Below are 20,951 nucleotides of genomic sequence, written 5' to 3' on the forward strand. Positions count from 1 at the left end.
ACAGAGGGATCTTGGTGTGCAGATACATAGATCCCTTAAAATGGCCACCCAAGTGGACAGGGTTGTTAAGAAAGCATATGGTGTATTGGCTTTCATTAACAGGGGGATTGAGTTTAAGAGTCGTGAGATCTTGTTGCAGCTCTATAAAACTTTGGTTAGACCGCACTTGGAATACTGCGTCCAGTTCTGGGCGCCCTATTATAGGAAAGATGTGGATGCTTTGGAGAGGGTTCAGAGGAGGTTTACCAGGATGCTGCCTGGACTGGAGGGCTTATCTTATGAAGAGAGGTTGACTGAGCTCGGTCTCTTTTCATTGGAGAAAAGGAGGAGGAGAGGGGACCTAATTGAGGTATACAAGATAATGAGAGGCATAGATAGAGTTGATAGCCAGAGACTATTTCCCAGGGCAGAAATGGCTAGCACGAGGGGTCATAGTTTTAAGCTAGCTGGTGGAAAGTATAGAGGGGATGTCAGAGGCAGGTTCTTTACGCAGAGAGTTGTGAGAGCATGGAATGCGTTGCCAGCAGCAGTTGTGGAAGCAAGGTCATTGGGGTCATTTAAGAGACTGCTGGACATGTATATGGTCACAGAAATTTGAGGGTGCATACAGGAGGATCAATGGTCGGCACAACATTGTGGGCTGAAGGGCCTGTTCTGTGCTGTACTGTTCTATGTTCTAGCTATTCATAAAAGCAGGTAAATAAGGTTAAGAAAACAAGGATTGATTTGCTTTTTAAACACTGAAGACCATTTTGGGGAGTGAAATCCACCATATGAGCCCAAAAAAGCTGGCATGAAAAAGAAAGGTTGATTTCATACTTTCCATATCTATACGCAAGGCAAAACTACAGAAAAGGAGTTCTAATCCCTTGGTTTGCAAAATGAAACTTAATCTATTGAATCTATAATAAAGATTTTTTTTTAAAAAGATCTGTATTTAATTTATGACCATGCAAAACTAGTGTACCTGGTGAACAGGGCTGACAGCTAAACTGTGATAGATTACAGGACAGGTGTCAGAGGTAGGTTTTTTACTGGGAGAGTAGTAAGGACGTGGAATGCCCTGCCTGCAACTGTAGTAGACTCGCCAACGTTAAGGGCATTTAAATGGTCATTGGATAAACATATGGATGATAATGGAATAGTGTAGGTTAGATAGGCTTCAGGTTGTTTTCACAGGTCGGCGCAACATCGAGGGCTGAAGGGCCTGTACTGCGCTGTAATGTTCTGTATTCTCCCAGCAATAAATTTTTCTGATGAAGGGCCTAGGCCCAAAACGTCAGCCTTCCTGCTCCTATGATGCTGCTTGGCCTGTTGTGTTCATCCAGCTCTACACCTTGTTATCATGGATTCTCCAGCATTTGCAGTTCCTATTATCTCTAACCAGGTTATAGTCCAACAGGTTTACTTGAAATCACAAGCTTTCAGAGCAGTAGGGCTTCTGAACTTGCCCACCCCAGTCCAACGTTGGCACTTCCATATCCTGACTAAGTGAAGCATAACATTCTTATTTTGATGTCCAATTTCTTGCATAAAGAGGTGTTGTATTAGCCTTCTTGATTATGTGCTGTACCACATCCCAACATTTTGAGACTTATGCACTAGAACACCTAAGTCTGTCTGCACCTCATAATTTTGCAGTAATTCTCCATTTAATAGATTCGTAAAAAATCATACAGAAAATAAGAGGCCCTTCAGTCCATCAAGTCTGCATTGAGAAAAAAAATCTCTGAATCTACACTAAATCACTTTCCAGCATTTGACTCATAGCCTTAAATGTCATGACAATCAAGTGTCAGCCAAGTTTAAAGGTTATGAGGTTTCTGTCACCCTCTGGGTGACAAACATTTTCCACAAATCCCTTCTAAACCTCCAGCCTTTCACCTTAAAGGTCTGGTCCTTCAACTAAGGGGAACAGCCACTTTCTATCGTCCCAGTCCAAGCTCCTCAATCTTCTACATGTCAATCAGGTTTCCTCTCAGCCTTCAGTGTTCCAAGGAAAACAACCTAAACTTATCCAGCTTTTCTTCATAGCTGGACGTCATCACCCACCATCCTTGTGAATCTTCTCTGGACCACCTCTAGTGCATGCTTCCACTAATGTGGCGAGTAGAACTGCACACAGTACTCCAGCTGCAGCTTAATCAAAGTCTGTACATCTCTGCTCTTATAAACTCTGCAATAAATGACTAAGTTGTGTCCTATTTATCTTTTCAACCACCCTTTTGGGGGAGGTGATGGCCAAGTAGTATTATTGCTAGACTGTTAATCTAGAGACCCAGACGATGTTCTGGGGACTCGGGTTTGAATCCCACCATGGCAGATGGTGAAATTTGAATTCAATAAACATCTGGAATTAAGAATCCGATGATCACCTTGAATCCATTGATGATTGTTGGGAAAACCCCATCTGGTTCACTAACATCCTCGAGGGAAGGAAACGGTCCTGGCCTGGCCTACATGTGACTCCACATCCGCAGCAACGTGGTTGACTCTGAACTGCGTTCTGGGCAATAAATGCTGGCCAAGCCAGTGACACCCACATCCTGTGAACAAGTAAAGAAAAATACATGTGCAGCTCCCTTCAGAAATCTGTGGGAAAGCACTCCAAGATCCTTCTGATCCTCCGAGCTTCCTAGTGTCTTGCCAGTCACTGTGTACTGCCTCATCCTGTCATTTCTTCCAAAGTGCACCACCTGTCACTTGTAAGGATTAAATTCCATCTGCACTGATTTGCCCATCTGACTAATCCACCTAAGACCGTCTTCCTCACTGTCAATCATCCAGCCCTCTTCATAATCATGTGTAGACATTGTTGTCGCCCCCACATTTTCTTCTATATCATTTCTATACTTCACAAACAATAAGGGAAGGGACCCAGAACTGATCCCTATGGTATGCCACTGCTCACCAACCTCCACCCTTGGTTTCCCACTACTAAGCCAATTTTGGGTCCAACTTGCCAAGTTACCCTGGATCCCATGAGCTTTTTATCTTCTTTATCAGTCACCCATGTGGGACTTTGTCAAAGGCATTGCTGAAATCCATATAAACTACAACACACTTGGTCACTTCTTCAAAAAATTCAATCAAATTTGTTAGGCATGACTTCCATTTGACAGACATATTGACTATCCCTGAACAAACCTTGTGTCTCCAAGTGGAGATCAATTCTCTTCTGCAGAATTTTCTTCATTAATTTCCCTACCACTGATGTGAAACTCATTGCTCTGTAATTCCCTGGTTTATCTCTATTATCCTTCGTGAAATGTGGAACCACTTTATCTGTCCTCCAGTCAACTGGCACTACCCCTGTGGCCTGGGCCGCTACAATTTCATCAGCCATTTCCTGGACCACTCTCCTAAACTGTCTAAATCTTTCAGCAGCTTCCCCACCTCCTCGGTACTACCTGCCTGTCCAGCTATCTTTGTATTATTGGCAAACTTCACCAGAATGCCCCCAGTCCCTTCATCCATCTGGAGTTAGGGCTTGTTAATTTTTAAGCACACCAAAACCTCTAATGCGTCCTCACTTATCACGTCAACTTACTCAAGAACCGCTCAGTCCCTCTTTCCAAATTCTTCATCAGCACCTTCCTTTGCAAGTGAAGACAGATGTGAAATAATTTGTTTAGCGCCCTGCCAAAGTCAACTAGCTCCACACACAGATTTGGCCCAACTTTTTCCTTGGTTATCCTCATACACTTGATAAGTTTATAGACTAACTTGAGATTCACTCTAATCTTACATGCCAATGTTTTCTCATGCCCCTTTCTTGCTCTCCTAATTGCTTTCTTAAGTTCTCCCCTGCACTTCGTGCTCTACTTGATTTTCTCCCTTTTCACCTGTTGAAAGTCTCTTTCCTTTTCTATTCAGTCCTTAATATTCCTGGACATCCAGGCTTCTCTGGGCGTGTTGCTCCAACATTTCACCCTAAACATGCCCAAATTCATCTGTTGTACATGTACTCAGAAGTAGCTGCTCTCAGTTGACTTTGGCCAAACCTGCCTTCTTTTAGCAAAACTTTTATTCCCCGATTTCAACAACATTTTTAGCAGGCCACTTTTTTCCTTTTCCGTAACAAACTTAAAACATACTGTGATAACAAGGTGTAGAGCTGGATGAACACAGCAGGCCAAGCAACATCAGAGGAGAAGGAAAGCTGATGTTTCGGGTCCAGACCCAAAACGTCAGCTTTCCTGCTTCTCTGATGCTGCTTGGCCTGCTGTGTTCATCCAGCTCTACACCTTATTATCTCAGATTCTCCAGCATCAGCAGCTCCCACTATCTCTAAAACGTACTGTACTGTGGTCACTATCATTCAAATGTTCTCTACTGTCACTTGAAACACCAGCCAGGCAATGTTCCCAAAATTAGGCTCAGCATTCCGTCCCTCAATGGACCTTCTACATTTGAAATACATAGGTCTGTTGAATACATGACAAGAATTCTTCTCCATTGAAACCCTTTAAACTATGGCTAGCCCAATTAAGGTTGGAAAGTTGAAATGCTCAATTACCCTACCATTACTTTTACACATCCCAGTAAGTTGTATAAATATGTATTCTTACCTGATGACTGTTTTGGGGTCTATAATACACACTCAGCTGTCCTCTTTTTATTCCTAAACTCTACCCACTTGTTAAATCTTGCCAAAGTGAACAATTTTGCATTTTCCTACATGGCGCTCTTTTCAACAGATTTCAGTTCACGCAGCTAACATACCTATATTCATCAAAACCTCTCCATCACTACTTCACAACATACTTTTCTACCTTTCCTGGTGCAATCTGTCAATTTAGCTACCATGCCTTTGCACCCCTCATCTAAGTCATTGAAATAAATTGTAGAAAGTTAAAGACCAGGCACGAACACCTATGGAACATTACCCATCACATGCTGCCAATCAGAAAAAAAAACACGCTTATGCATAAGATAACAAAGTATGGAGCTGGAGGAACACAGCAGGCCAAGCAGAAAAGTTGACATTTCAGGGCAGGACCCTTTTTATTTCTGAAGGGTCCAGACCCAAAACGACAACTTTCCTGCTCAGCCAGCTGTGTTCCTCCAGCTCCACACTGTGCTATCTCTGACTCCAGCATATGCAGTTCTTGCTATCTCAGCGCTTACGCATACTCTATTTTCTCCCAGCCAGCCAGTCTTTGATCCAGACTAATATTACCCTGTATACCAAGAGCTTTTATTTTCCACACTAACTTTTGATGCAGCATCTTAGAAATGCCTTCTAGGAATTAAACTACAGTCCATTTACAGTATCCTATTATCCATGTGCATTTAACTCCTTCAAAAGAAATTCAACTGATTCAGTAAACAGGATCTCCCTTTGATGAAACCACGCTGATTCTTTCCAATTAAATCCAAAATTACAGAGGTGTTACTGTGCAGAACGAGGCTGTTCATCCCATTACGTCTACACTATCACAACTTTGGAGTTAAATTCTCCAGGGTTGGTATTAGGACTTTGCCTTTCCTGATCTATGTTAACGATCTAGACCTTGGCTTTGTAGCAGTCACCTCTGTTTCCCATAACTTCATACATGGTTACCATTTATGTTGGTTGCCATTTATGATAATTCCACTTTGGTTCTCTAATATCCCATTTCACTTCCCCTCTGAATGTTGTGTTCTGCCTAGTTTTCAATTGTATTTTCAAACTGACATCTGTCATAAGCACTCTTCTTTAACCTGACCTTAGTGTTTTTAAGGCTGCAGCTAATGTTTCGTTAATGATCTATTTAACACCTTCTCCACAGAGGTCAAGCTAACTATTTTTAAAATTATATCCCAAAGTGTTCTCACACATAATTAAATGGTTTCGTTTTCCGATCATGAAGTTACTAACGTTTTTTCCTTGATTAACTACTGCCAATAAATCAACAGGGTTTTCCAATTGACTAATGCAAAGCCCGTTAAGGGTACTGCCAACCAACAAAGATGAGGAAGATGTATAGAGAGGAGGCTAAATCAAAATGGACCAAGTGGAAACTTAACAGCAACCCATCCATTACATCACCAGCAACCACTTTAAAATCCGAGGATGAAGGCCATCAGAGACATGTCAGCCCTAAACTTTCTACATACCATGTCCAACTTAATTGTGATTTTGATAAATTCTCTCCTCCCTTCCACCTCTTTGCTTACAGCTGTTACTAAAAGGCAGTGAAAAGATGTGTACTGAAGGCAGATGAAAACTGCTAATTTCAACAGCTATTTCCCTTCTTATCCCCGATTAAATCTCCATTTTTTTCTCAACAGGACCAATAACATTTCACTTAAATTTTCCTTTTTAAGAGCATATAGGAATTCTTACTTGCCATTTTTACATTCCTAGCTATCTTACTCATATTCTAACTTCTTCCTTCTGATTAGCCTTTGTGTCATTCCCACCAATTCTGTACTGCCACTCATCTTTGTGCAACTATACGCTTTCTCTTACTTCTATAGTTAACTCTCCTTTTAGAGTGTTTTCTTTATAGCAGGAATGTACACTGAGTATTCTGAAATATCCCCTTCAGTGTCTGTCGTTGCTTGTCTATTGATCCATTCATTGGCATAGCATGCCAGTCCACTTCAGCTGCCTCAGTTCTCATGCCTAAAGTGGCCCATATTCAAGTTTATTTAAAATACTAGTTTTAGACCCCAGCTTCTTCCTCTCCAACTGGATGCAAAATTCAATTGTACTGTGGTCACTTCTACCGAGGGATGCCTTTACTTTTTGAATGATTTTTTTATTCATTCATGGGATGTGAGCTTTACTGGCTGGACCAGCATATATTTCTCATCCCTAGGTGTTTTGATGAGCTGCCTTCTTGAACTACTGCAGTCTATTTGGTGTGGGTACACCCAGAATGTTGTTAGAGAGAAAGTTCCAGGATTTTTGATGAAGCAACACTGAACAAACACACACGCCGCGGATGCAGAGATAGACAACACTTTAGGCAAATTTAGATGGCACTAAAATAGGTGGAAAAATAAGCTGCTATGAAGGAATAAGAAATTTACAAATGGATACGATAGCTTTGTGATAGAAATTTAATGTGGGTAAGTGTGGGGTTACCCATCTTGGTCAAAGGAATAGGAAAGCAACTTATTATCTAAATGGAGAGAAACTTCACAGCACTTTGACACAGACAGATCTGGGTGTCCTAGTGCATGAATTGCAAAAATCTAGTCAGCAGGTACAGCAGATAATAAGGAAGGCAAATGGAACTTTGGCATTTGTTGCTAAAGGATTGGATTATTCAAGTAGGGATGTGTTGCTACAATTGTACAAGGCATTAATGAGAATGCAAATGGAATACTGAGTACAACTTTGGTCCCTTTACTTGAGGAGGGATGTAGTTGCAATGGAGGCAGTTCAGAGGTGAGGGGCTTGACTTACGAAGCAAGATTGAGGAATTTAGGCCTAATCACTCTAAAGTTAAGAAGAATAAGAGAAAATCTGATGGAAGCATATAAGATGCTAAAAGGGATTGACAAAATAGACAAAAAGGATGCTTCCTCAGGGAAGGCAACCCAGAATGAGAAGCCATGCTTTTCAGAATAAGTAAATTTAAAACATGAACTGAAATTACTTCTTTGAAAGGGTCATGAGCTTATAAAATTCACCACCCCAAAGCAAAGTGGATGCTGGGACATAAAGTTATTTTAAGAAGAAGATCGATAGATTGTTAATTAGCAATGCATTGAAGGGTTATGGAGAGCAAGCAGAAAAATGGGGTTAAGCTGAGATGAGATCAGCCGTGATCATAACAAATGGTGGAGCAGGCCTGAGGGGCTGAAGTGCCTAGTCTGAATGTCTTTGAACAGAGCTTGCAGATGGTCATGCTCCCATTTATCTGCTGCCCTTGTCCTTCTAGATGATAATGATCACGGGTTTTAGAAGATGTTGCCAAAGGAGGCTTGATAAATTTTGGAAATGCATCTTGTAGATGCTACTGCACTCACTGCCTGGAAGTATGGTAGAGGCAAGTTCAATTCAGGCATTCAGGTGGGCACTGGATATATGACTGAATAAAAAATTCTGCAGCGCATCTTGTAAGTGGTATATAAAAAACAAAAGAACTGCGGATGCTGTATATCAGAAATAAAATCAAAAACAAGTTGCTGGAAAAGCTCAGCAAGTCTGACAGCAACTATGAAGAAAAATCAGAGTTAACATTTCGGGTCTGGTGGCTGAGGAAGGGTCATCAGTTGCTTTTCCAGCAACATCTGTTTTTGTTGTAAATTGGACACTCTGCTTCCTGTACAGTCTCACAAAATATTCTTGGAATAGTAATTTCTGGAACAGAGGTGGGAGAGGGAAAAAAAACAAAATGGACTAAAATAAAAATCAGGTGAAAATAAATCCTCTCCCTCCTTACTTTAAAAGGGAACCTGTTTACGCTGATCTTTTGAATAATAAAGTGCAACTGTTTTGTTTTCAAACAAATTTCCTGAACAATTGGCTCACTCTCTGAGCCATAAAGACAATGAAATCAAAGTTCAACTTCTAGTCAGCACTGAGTTTGTTGATATTAGCCAAGGAAAATATAGGACTGCTCTCAACTGGCTGCATGTTCAGTACGTGGGTAGGGTGGGAAAATGACTAGTGCTCCTGTTCGTAATTAGTAGGTATATTGCAAGTGCATATTTCAGTGAGTACTAGATTATGTTTGATTCCTTTTACACAGAATCACTGACACTTCTTGCATGGTTTATGCGTGATTAAAGGCCTCTAGGATAAGGTGGCAAAAGCCAATTGGATAAATGGAAAGATACTGTAGAAATGGTGCCCAATAGGTATGGGGCAATTAAGGAAAACACATCTTTAAATATACACATTGATAGAAGACTTTATAACATTCAAAAAAAATTCTGCTTCAAATGAGAAGCCTAAAAAAAGTAGCTGATTTTAATAAATACAGAACAAACCTCCACAGTCTATGATGATGTTCACACCCAGACCACCTGTTTCTTCTAAACAACTATCCACAAGGTCAACCTTCCCATCGGATAAATTGATCACCTTGGCTGTGAAACAGCAGAATTCAAATTAATTTCCTGTCTATCACACCACTGATTTTCAATGACTCAAACATACCACCCTGACTGATTATTATATAACTTTGGAAATACTCCGCTGATCTGGCAGCATCTTGGGAGAGGAAAAGAGAGTTAAATCTTCAGTTCTGATGAAAGGTAACAGCATAAAATGTTTCCGCTCTGGAACGCTGGCGAAACGCCGGAGCCCGAACCAGGTCTAGGCCCGAAATGTCAGCTTTTGTGCTCCTGAGATGCTGCTTGGCCTGGTGTGTTCAACCAGCTCCACACTTTGTTATCTTGGATTCTCCAGCATCTGCAGTTCCCATTATCACAGCATAAAATGTTAACCCATTTTTCACTCTTCAGACACTGCCAAGCTGTTGAGTACTTCCTGCACTTTGTGTTATTTCAGAATTCTGACGCCCACAGTCTTTTGCCTTTCTGTGCCTCTTATTAATGTTCTGAGTTCAGAAAACAAGGGCTTTTTGAATTTATGGATTACCATTACACATCCAAATATACTTTTCTGAAATTAAAAGATAACACTGAATAAACCAACTGAAGTTAGTACCAGTTAAAGGCAGTGAAGTACTGTAAAAATTAAGACATTTGCCAAATGTTATTTGTCACTGAAGCTTTTTGCAATTAGTGGCAAACAGTAGAGAGTGGATATGATGGTGATTAATCATAAAATATTTTGTGATTGCAATATACCAGTGTAATTTATTATTTTAATGGGATATAAACAACAATTACAAAACATTTCACTGGACTAATAATAGCAAGGCTCCACCAACCAAATTTAGTGATTCATTGATTAGAATAAATTCAATAATTTAGGTTATAAGAAAGCACAATGATTTGAAAATGTGAATTCATCATGTTGCATAGTAATTGGGTATTGTATGCCATCAACTTGCACTCTCCAAACGATATTAGTAAGGAAATGAACTGAAGATTGAAAATACGTAAAAAAAAAACTATTGGCTAGGTTTCTCAGTAAACTGGTCAAACCCAAGGTCTGACCTACCAATTCAATTCTTTGTATAACGCAGCACTGAACCCATGACATGCAAATTCATCATTTTTCCAGATTTTTAAAGTTTGTCATTCATTAAACAGTGCAGTGTTATGTTTGCAATCACAGGGCTGGCAATCTTAAATGCGTAAAAATCTTAGTTTTTACAGACACTAAAAAGGCTTTTAGAAATATTGCCTTCTGCTCTTTGCGAGTTTCAGTTTCCAATTGTTACCTAAATAACTTCACTTTACTCTGTTGTAATGGGCCAAACCAAACTCCCTCAAAATTTCTCAAGGGGATTGACTAGACCCTATCTTTTATCTTATTTAAAAGCAAGTGCAAGGTGTTACATCCCAGATTTAATTTGATTGGTCACACTACTTGGCTTTAAGAAAAACACACTTTATTCTTCCACCCAGCCGAAATACAAACGAAGGAAAGAAACATTGGGATAACTTAAACCCTTACTGTAACTCTAATACTAATTATTTAACAACTAAACAGCAACTACTCCAGTATAGTAACATCACATAAACACACCCTTGACAAAGTCAAATTCAGTGAAATAGATATATCTTATATGCAGTATTTCTCCAGTCCAGGAGGAGAGAACACCAAAAGAAAAGTCTGGCACAGAGACAGAACTCCAGCTTTTTGTTGTAGCCAAGAGATGTATCTCAGCTTCCATAGGCAACTTCAAACCTCAACAAATGGAGCTAAAAAAGCAGCTAAATTAAAACCCTGGTTCTGTGGGAGCCTGACTCCACAAATTCATGATGCTTCTATAGCTCGAACTTTAAAAAAAAACTCAGAGGCTCTCAAGCTGTTTACAACTCAACACCTCTGGCTCAAAACCTCACTTCAAAAAAAAAAGGACATAATAGACCTCTCAAAGCCATAGTATCATCACACTATTCACCATTGGGGCATGGGCATCGCCAGCTGGTCAGCTATTATTGGCCTTTCAAGTTGGGCCGGAGAGGGTAGTCGTGAACTGCCTTCTTGAACTGCTGCAGTCCATGCGCTATACCCTTCGGGGCAAATTTCTAAATTTTGATCCAGTAACAGTGAAGGAGTAGCTTAGAGGGGAACTTACAGACAGGGTGTTCCATGTATCTTCTGCCCTTGCCCATCTAGATTGAAGTAGGTGTGGGTTTGGAAGGTGCTGTCTAAGGATCTTGGGTGGGTTTTGTCTTGCTACTCTGTCTTAGATACAAACACTTGAAAAATCTCCCCGTCCACTCAAGAATTAAAATGTGAATTTGGGGTCACCTCACCTAACAACTGCACTGAAAATTCAAATCACCAAGATGGAAGTTGCTGCAGGTGAAACATGGTCCAGAAGAAACTCTTAAAAATTAATTTTGCTTACACTCAATGACATCATAGCAGAACATGGTTATAACTAAAAACCTCTACTATTGAAAAGTTAGAATTAAGTCACATAACTATTTTAGCCAGACGTAACAGTATCTGAAATAGCCCCTTGTGCAAGTTTTTCCAGATATTTATTTGAATGTATCTTAAGGTTTAATTGTTGGGCTCAATTTCTTTTCTCTTTTCTGTATAGTGCGATCATTGATCATGTTTTGACTCTGTCTCACTGCATCAATAATTCCTTATTTGTGTCAACAGAAGTTAGCTTATTTAGAATCGTATTTTACACTGCTGTAACTGTACAAAAAGGAACAATGAATGAATGTATTTCTTCAGGAAGCAAACTCTGCAGACGGTGAAGAAGCAATTTTAGGAAGAGTTCATTCGCCTTCACACTTTCCTTGTTTATTCCATGTAAATAATAATTTTGTTTTAATGGGCAAGTATCATGACAGAAAGCTTTGAACTGTGATTTAATGAGTGAATGTCTGCTGAAACTAAAATTTTAAAATCTTAGTTTTCAACAAAAATTAAGGTAATTTCCCCACCTGCCCTTGCACACCTATCAGGTTAGGATAATGAGGAAGAACTTTAGGCAGGATTTTCCATGGAGATGAGATTGGAAGATATTCCATCTGCCTTTGTCTATATCTCTCTGTAGACTGTCATCTGCAAACTTGTCAATAGTACTTTCACTTTCCTTGACCAAGTTATATTAGTAGATAACATGAAATATTGTGGCTCCCAACACTGAACCATGTGGCGCTCCATTAGTTATGGGTTGCCATCCTGAAAATGCCCTTGTTACCCCAACTCGCCATCTTCTATTAGTTAGCCAATCCTCTATCCATGCTAATTTACAATCTACATCGTCACAGGCTTTTAGTTTTATTAAGCAGCATAACGTGTGATACCTTCTCAAACGCTTTTTGAAAATCTAAATATATTATATTATTGCTTCCCCTGTATCAATGCTGCTTGCTACCTTCTAAAAGACCTACAGTACATTTCTCAGGCAAGATTTTCCTTTCATGAAGTCATGCTAACTCTCCCACAGTTACCTGTTTTATCTCTGCAGCTACTTCTTTTAATATCTTCAGTTATATTAGGATGCCTGCTCTTTACCTTTCCTTGAATTTTTTTCTTTTACAGATGAGTATCTGTTTTTTACCTCATGATCTACTTTTAAGCAAATGGAAAACAGAAAAGACTAGTGAACTGAACACAGCCAAAGACATTTTTACTTTAAAGACATCAATCCTACTCACTAAACTTATATTTTGTTCAGACTAAAGTAAACAAACACCTCTTTCCCTCCTCGAGTTGGCTACTTGAGACACTCAACCAGCACCCTATACTAAGTTACAATCTTAGTTTCTAAATCACACTAAATTATCTACGGATATATGCTCTCAATAAGAAGCTTAGTCGCTTAGCCAGTTTCAGCTGGTTCTTCATCAATCTGCTTTTTCACTGAAACCCTAAAAAAAAACCCATGCTCATTACTTGTACCTCTAGAATTTAAACTGTAGAGATTCATTTAAGGCCAACTACAAATTAAGTTTAGTTTGTACAAATAAGAGACTTAGAGTTTCTTAAACAACAAAAGCACTCAATTCTAGTTGAACAAAGTGTGCTAGCTCTGTTCAGATGATCAAATGCCTCTATATCACCCAATACAACTCAACCTTTGCGCGATGCCCTGTGTGTGTATTTAATGCTTATCCAGATGTTAGGCACAATGCCTGACTAACTCGAGATGAGTACCTGCATTTGATTGGATAATGCCCATCAAGTTAGAGTGAAAACTTTTCCAGTCACATATCAAAAAATCTTAAATGCCAAGTTGACTTTGCCATCCTTTAGTTTTTTTCCTTCAATGTAAAATAAAATTCAGTATATCTAATTTTTCATTAGTGAGGTATGGTACAATTAAAAAAAAATCAGGACAGAAGTTCTCATTGGTGCATCCTCATATACACACTCCTAGTAGTGTACTTCAGCTATGAAATGTGAAGCTAGAAGCTAATTACTACTGCACTGAAGGGCCTTAATGGAGAGGGTAGGAAGGCCTGTTTTGACTTAGCTGAATAGTCAATAACCAGGGATGACACATTTAAAGCAACAGTTAGATAGTACCCACGAAAATGGAGGAGAAATCAATTTCATCCAGACAGTGATGAAAATCTGGAACTAAAGGCATGAAAAAGATAGCAGAGGTAAACCACATCATATTTCAAAAGCGTACTCTGATGTGGACTTGATGTGCCATAACCAAAAGGTTGGAATCGAAGATTAAGATGGGCAGCCCCATTTTTTGCCAGCACAGGGATACTAGACTGAATGGTCTCCTCCTGTGCCAGATTTTTCTGTTTTTACATTCTAATACTGGACATCGGTGCTCATATTGAAATACATTCAAGTTGATAAATAAACACTGATCTGATGGGAAACAGCTTTAAAATCAGTTGTTGAGGTTTGCATACACAGGTATAAAATCCTTAAGTTCAAATGCTAACACTCGTGGTCCAAGCGTGTTTGAATGATCCAATTCGAATGATACACGTAATTCTCATTCTGTTTGGCCGGTCTATCACTGAATGCTCTTACAGCCAGAATGCTCTTTATATTCCCCACAGCTTACTCATCAAGCACTTCTGTCCAATCCCGTTTTATATACTAAAATTGATTTTGCCTGAAGTCAATCAGCAATATGACGTGGCTCAGTTCTTTAGCATTGCAGCAAGACAACTGTCTGATTCCACACACATAAGTACTGCCGTTTGAAAGTCAATCACTACTTTTATTTTTTGTTCAAGGTACTAACCCAGAAAGCAAGCACTGCTTGCCCACTGGGTAAGGAGCATCTAGTTTGATTCTTTATATATAGGGCCGCTGTTGTAGTTTACAGGGGTTAGTGGATAGAAGCAGGGAATGCTTCTCAACACAGTACTGCAGACCCCAGTGAATTGAATACCAAATAGTGAAAAAGGCGTTTGAATTCATTCAGTGAGTATAGAAAAATGGGCCTGCTAATCTACATAACAAGATTGTGGCTATACTCAAATTTAGAATACACACCCCAAGTGGTTCCTCAGTTCCTTCAGATGCTGAGCACAACTCAAGAGATAATACTATAATGCAGGGTCACCACCATTAATGGCACAGCACTAGAATATAACTGTAGCTTTATTTAATAGCTTGACAAATTTGGCCCTTCAGACCAACTTGTTCAAGCTAACGTAGTTTCCAAAGGGCTGCTTAGACAAGGAGGAGAAACTTATTTCTTCATAGTACAATTGGTTTGAGTTAGAACATATTGGCTTTATTGCAATTATGTTTCAGATTACTTAGAAACAATGACTTACCTACTAAAGGTTGTCTGATACCTTAGGAATTACAGCCATAGTGCAGCAAGAACAGGATATAAAGAGAAAACAAAATGAAACATTGGAAAATGAAATCACATTCAAAAAGCCGGAAACAAAAAGATGTCCATCCATAGTCATTTAAGTTACATGCTCCTGAAGAATGAAAAATATAGATACCAAACTCTAAAATCACCTGAACATGAAAACTAAAGTACAGCAGGTTTTTAACTGTAATGAGACCAATGAAATATTTCATCAAAATATGCATATTACTTGATACTTCACGCCTTAAGACATACTGTATAACTAAAATACACCATTTCATAAAAATGTCAGAATTTTAAGTCTTCAAAATTAATATAATTTAAATACTTCTGTAGTTAGTTTCTTGGCATATTATACAGTGAAAAAAGAAAAGTACTTCAAACCATCAAGGTCTTAATAAATAGAACTGTGAATATAAATCAGGAATATCTTGTCTGAAGTGAGATCATCAAACCAGGCTTTCCAACACCAAGTGTAGGACGAGGGACTACTCGTATGTAGTTCCAATTCTTACAAGTCATCAGGACAATTGAGAAAGCTTCTGGAACTTGACTAGTAATAACAGCACAATCAAGAAAATCTGGCTATCAGCAGTGTTAAAAAATGTGGCCAAGAATATGAAGTTAAAAAGGATTTTTTAAAAATTATACATCCCTTTCCTAAAGGAGAAACAGAAGATTAAATAATGACCAAATCTACTAAAGGGTAGACTAATGGGAATGAAATCTCAAAAATTATAATGGTTAGTACGCAAGACAAGAAATTACTCTAAGACAATTGAAGGTCTTGTGGACTGTGGACAATATCAATAACTCTCAGCAAGAACGCCTGGGTTCAAGTCCAATCTGCCCAGGTGTGTCATAACAGGTTGATTAAAAATATTCAAAGTATCATAGAACTGCTACAGTATGAAAGCAGGCCATTCAGCACATCACGTCCACATCACTCTCCAAAGAGCATCTCACTCAGACTCAAACCTCCCACCCTATCCAGATAACCCTGCATTTTCCATAGCTAATCCACCTAACATGCACATCCCCAGGCACTAGGGGCAATGTGGCATGGCTAATCCACCTAAGCGGCACAATTTTGGACTGTAGAAGGAAACCAGAACACCCAGAGGAAACTCACACAGACATGGGAGAGCATGCAAACTCCACACAGACAGGCGCTCAAGGTTGCAATTGGACCCAGATCTCTGGCACTGTGAGGCAGCAGTGCTAACCAATGTGCCACAGTACCGCAAAGGTAAGAATACAGATGATGTAGAGAATTTCAAAGACAGCTCATGTGCTAAATTGGGTTTGCACTTCAACTTCGGCGTCAACAAAAAAACAGTTTTGAGAAGATTTGTAGCTCAGGTTGAGGTTCTGGATGGGAGTTTGCTCGCTGAGCTGGAAGGTTCGTTTTCAGACACTTCATCACCATTCTAGGTAACATCATCAGCGAGCCTCTGACAAGGCTTTGTCGGAGGCTCACTGATGATGTTACCTAGAATGGTGACGAAACGTCTGAAAACAAACCTTCCAGCTCAGCGAGCAAACTCCCATCCAAAAAACAGTTTTCTTTTACACCAACACCGCAAAATAACAGCAAGCAACAAATGGTCATCGACACCTGTTAAATGAAGAGGAGTCAGGGTTCCACCAGAGCAATTCAACTCTAAACCTCATTGCATCCTTAAACTAGATAAAGTCACAAGACAGATAGAGCCCATGGGATCACAGGAATTTTTTGTGATCGGTAGCCTATATCCATTGGGGTTCTGTAGGGATTAGTGTTGGGACCCTTGTGCTGCTTAGAGTATATGCAAATAACATACGCTTGAATTTAGCAGGGTTATCAGTAAATCCGTGCTTGACACAAAAACTGGTAGGGTGATTAATAGCAAAACCGATATCTTTAGATTACAGGAGGATATAGTCAAGTTGGTTAGATGGACTGAGCAGTGACAAAGAGAATTCAATCTGGACAAGTGTAAGGTGATGTGCTTTGGTATGACAAACAGTGTAAGGAAATACATGATGAACACTATGATGCTGGGAAGCATCCTGAGAAGTATCTAGGATCAGAGGGACCTTGGTATGCATGTCCACCTATCCCGAAGGTAGCATGACAGGTAAATAGAGTGGTTAGGAAGACATATGGGATGCTTGTCTTTATTAGTCAAGGCACAGTGTTTAAGGGCAGAGAGAGTATGCCAGGACTGTATAAAACTTTGGTTTGGGCAAAACTAGAGTATTGTGGACAGTCCTGGAAACCACATTATAGGAAGAATGTGATTGCATCAGAGAGGGTGCAAAGGAGATTTACCACGATGATGTCTGGGCTGGACAGTTTTAGCTATGAAAAAGAATTAAACAGACAGGGCTTGTTTTCCTTGGAGCAGAGACTGAGGAGGGACATGACTAAGATGTATAAAATTGAACAGCATAGATAGGCTAGACAGGAAGGAACCTTTTCCCTTGGTGGCAGGATCAACGACAAAAAGGATATAGTTTAAAGCAAAGAGCAAGACATTTACAGGAGATGTGAAGTGGTTATTTTTCACCCAGAGGGTGATGCGAATTTAAAACTCACTGCCTGTAAAGCTGGTAGGGACAGAAACCCTGATGACATTTAAGAACACCATGGAACACAAACAAAATGAAAGACAACGGTTATGATGATGAAAATTCTACTGTGGCTCTAATGCTACAGTTGTCATGGGCCAGTCATCAAAACTTCAGGGGAGCATTCAATTAAAACCCTCAGCTTAATTATCTTCAGAGCTGCAGTAATGATCTTCATTTTGACATAAAATTGACAGCACAATTTTTTGTAAACTGTCTTTCCGTATTCTGTTCTATTGATAACCCCTCAGATAATGAAGCAACCCAGGCCAGCCATAATCAGAACCAAGCCCAAGTTTACATGCCTCAGATATTTTCAACACACAAGTACCAGGTAATGACCTTTTAAACAACTAAAACCACTACCATCTCCCCTTGATATTCAAAAGCATCAACAGTGCTTAACCTTCCAAATTGTGTCAAGAACTTACCTCACCATTGCTTAGCATTTCCCCAATTCTTCAAACTTTGTCTCCATCAAGCCAAAACATGATAGTATAAACATTATTCTATGGTTAGACCCTAAATCAGCACCGAGCACTTTCAAATTAGAATTAGTAGTATCAACTCAACAACCTTCTTTCAATCTATTCTACCACTGATATGTATTATTAACAAGGAACTTGCATGCAGAAGTGTGTTAAGTTTCTTCTGAAGAATCTGAAGACCTAACAGGTAGAGAAATACTGCTCTTATCCATCCATGGGCTGGATTGGAATTCAAGCCCTGAATGGAAAAGGATATTGTGATGATATCACATGGCATCCACCTCTCCAACAAAATGTTGGAGAAAAATAAGAAAAACAAGGGGGTTCATGTTTACTTCAGTTGATAATAAATCAGCCATCTACTCTGCATCTCTTTCAATTCTATAGAATAAAAAAGTGATGAAAATGGTAGGTGGACTGACTCCTTCCCATTTTACATTTTTGCACACTCACTTAACTAACAGGCAAAAGCTGATTAGTCTTTCCAAGGTACCCATTACTGTTTAATAGTTTTGCTGATTATTTTAATATACTAGACTCTAAATGGTCCAGTAATAGGGAAGACAAAATTTGGCTTGAAAAACGAGATCCAAATGGAATTTGGTCATCTGAAGCAATTATTGGTCAATTTATCCTTGAAAAAGAATGCACATTAGACAGAGATAACAAGGTGTAGAGCTGGATGAACGCAGCAGGCCAAGCAACAGAGGAGCAGGAAGTCCACAGCACATTAGACAAAAATCAGTTTAAAAATCACATAATAGACAAATCAGCTCTAATTTTTTGCGTAGGACAGGAATGATGTTTTCACACAAATTTAGTTAGTGCTCTCCTGAACTGAAATTACTTAAATTGACTCAATAGCTGCAAATACAGCTAAAATTCAATCACAAGCTATGAAGCAACAGAGATAACAAGGTGTGGAACTGGATAAACACAGCAGGTCAAGCAACAAAGGAGCAGGAAGGCTGATGTTTCGGGCCCAAACCCTTCTTCAGAAAATGCTCCTTCCTGCTCCTATGACGCTGCTTGGCCTGCTGTGTTCATCTAGCTCTACACCTTGTTATCTTGGATTCTCCAGCATCTGCAGTTCCTATGATCTATGAAGCAATAGTTCTCTAAATAATGATCAGTGGGCCAGCAGAAACAGCCAACTTGTTTACTTCTTTCTTCCCAACCCATGTTCCACGGTTAGGATTCCATCCAATGCTTAGAAAATGATCAAATGCAATGTTCCCCATTATCTGCATGGCTATTCAACCATTGTTTCACTGTATTTTGAAAAGAAAATTGGGATATCTAATAAAAGCTTTGAAAGTATAGACTGTGAGTAATTGAGACAATCAGAAAAGTCTGATGTTTGTTCTTCATTAATTTGCTTTTATTACTTAACCATTTTTTAAAAAATTAACCTGTTCAGGAATGTTACACACCTATGTAGCCAGTAGGACTTTAACCAGAGCCTTGCGGTCCAGAATAGGGTCACAACCACTGTGCCACAAGAAGGCCCCTTATTAAAAGGCAGCAGTTGCCATGGTGTCATTTGAACCCAGGCCCCTCCCAGAGCATCAACCAAGGCTCGCTGGGTTATAAGTCCCAATGATAGTACCACAAGTCTACGGTCTCCCCTAATGAGAAAGGTGGAGAAGTAAAGTCCTTCAAAGTAACTTCAGCCAGCTGCTAAGGTCAGATGGAGGAGCAGTTTGATTAGATTCGAGTTAAAAGGGAGGAAAACAAACATAATTCTTACTGTTGATCATTATCCATTAACCGATGTTGGAAAGTACATTTGAGAGGGTGCCACAGGTCAGATTAGGATTGGTGTTGGTGATGGTTGTGTTCTCTGTCAGTATGAAATTAGGCTCATATGGGATGCAGGGCCAGGGTGATCCCATTAACCCAGAGGACGAGAAGTTCTTTCAACATTTCTACTCTCTATAAATTACCATACTGCTTGTGCAACAACCCTTAGTGGGGTGGATACGTCCTAAGGATAATGCTGTAACTCAAGCAGTTGTCTGCAGAACCGGTCATAAATTCTTATTCACCCATCTACTTCACTCTTCTCCTTGGTAATTGCCCTTGGCTTGAACAGACTTTTCATTAACTCATCATATTTGGCTTCAAGGTGAGCTTCCAAACACACGCCTACACCATCTGCGTTACCCTATTTTAACTTCCAAAACATCGTGCAACTCCATTGCCTTTCCACCTCCGGAACATCTCATAATCCTCCAACAAGTCTGCGCTGTACCAATTCTAATGCTGGAGCCCACTCATTTTCATCCCTCCATAACTTCAGTTGCCAAATGTTCTGCACTCTGGAATTCACTCCATACACATTTATGCCTTTCTTTCCTCCGCTAAGAACCACCTTTTTCTGTCCCAATATCTCATTATGTTACCTGAAGTCAAACTTTGTTTGATAATACTTCAATGAAGTTCTTAGAAAGGGATGGATTAATAGGAGAGAAATGGCATATTTTGTTAAGGCAAGGTAATAGCTTACTATTTTAATTTTTTATTTGAGGAACTAACAGGGAGGCTGGATGAATGTAGAGCAATGAATATTTTCTGCATACATTTCAGTCAGGCATTTGATCAAGTCCCACATGGCAGATTGATCAGAAAAGTAAAAGCCCATGGAATGCATGGCAATGTGGTGAGTTGGATCGAAATTTGGCTCAGTGTCAGGAAGCAGATGTCAATTAATGCTTTTTGTGAGTGGAAGTAGTTTCCAGTGATCAACGGTGCTCAGTGTTGGATCCCTTGCTATTTGTGGCATGCATTAATAATTTAGACTTCAATGTGGGAGGCATGCTTAGGAAATTTTCTCACAACGTGTTGGGCACATCATGAAAAAACAGAAAAGGTTGTGAACAGGATGGCTGTCAATTGTAGAATGTTTCCATGATGTAGTTGAGTGTGGGGGAAAAGTGTCGAATGGAACTAAATCTGGAGATAAGTGAAGTTATACATTTTGGGACGGCAA

General features: G+C 39.5%; 1 protein-coding gene across 3 annotated transcripts in view; it reads right to left on the minus strand.

Moving 5' to 3' along the window:
• The window catches only part of cryzl1 (crystallin, zeta (quinone reductase)-like 1), an 83,671-nt gene that overhangs the window by 10,347 nt on the left and 52,373 nt on the right, over positions 1-20,951 (minus strand). For 2 of the 3 annotated variants that reach the window (XM_059650189.1, XM_059650190.1), the window contains 2 exons: positions 14,812-14,832; positions 8,935-9,033 (listed from right to left, as the gene is read on the minus strand). In XM_059650189.1, the coding sequence (XP_059506172.1) occupies positions 8,935-9,033; positions 14,812-14,832 (120 nt within the window). The remainder of the gene's footprint in view (positions 1-8,934; positions 9,034-14,811; positions 14,833-20,951) is intronic. The other variant, XM_059650192.1, reaches the window with a different exon arrangement.

The sequence above is a fragment of the Stegostoma tigrinum genome, chromosome 12, assembly GCF_030684315.1.
Source record: "Stegostoma tigrinum isolate sSteTig4 chromosome 12, sSteTig4.hap1, whole genome shotgun sequence".
Lineage (NCBI taxonomy): Eukaryota > Metazoa > Chordata > Chondrichthyes > Orectolobiformes > Stegostomatidae > Stegostoma > Stegostoma tigrinum.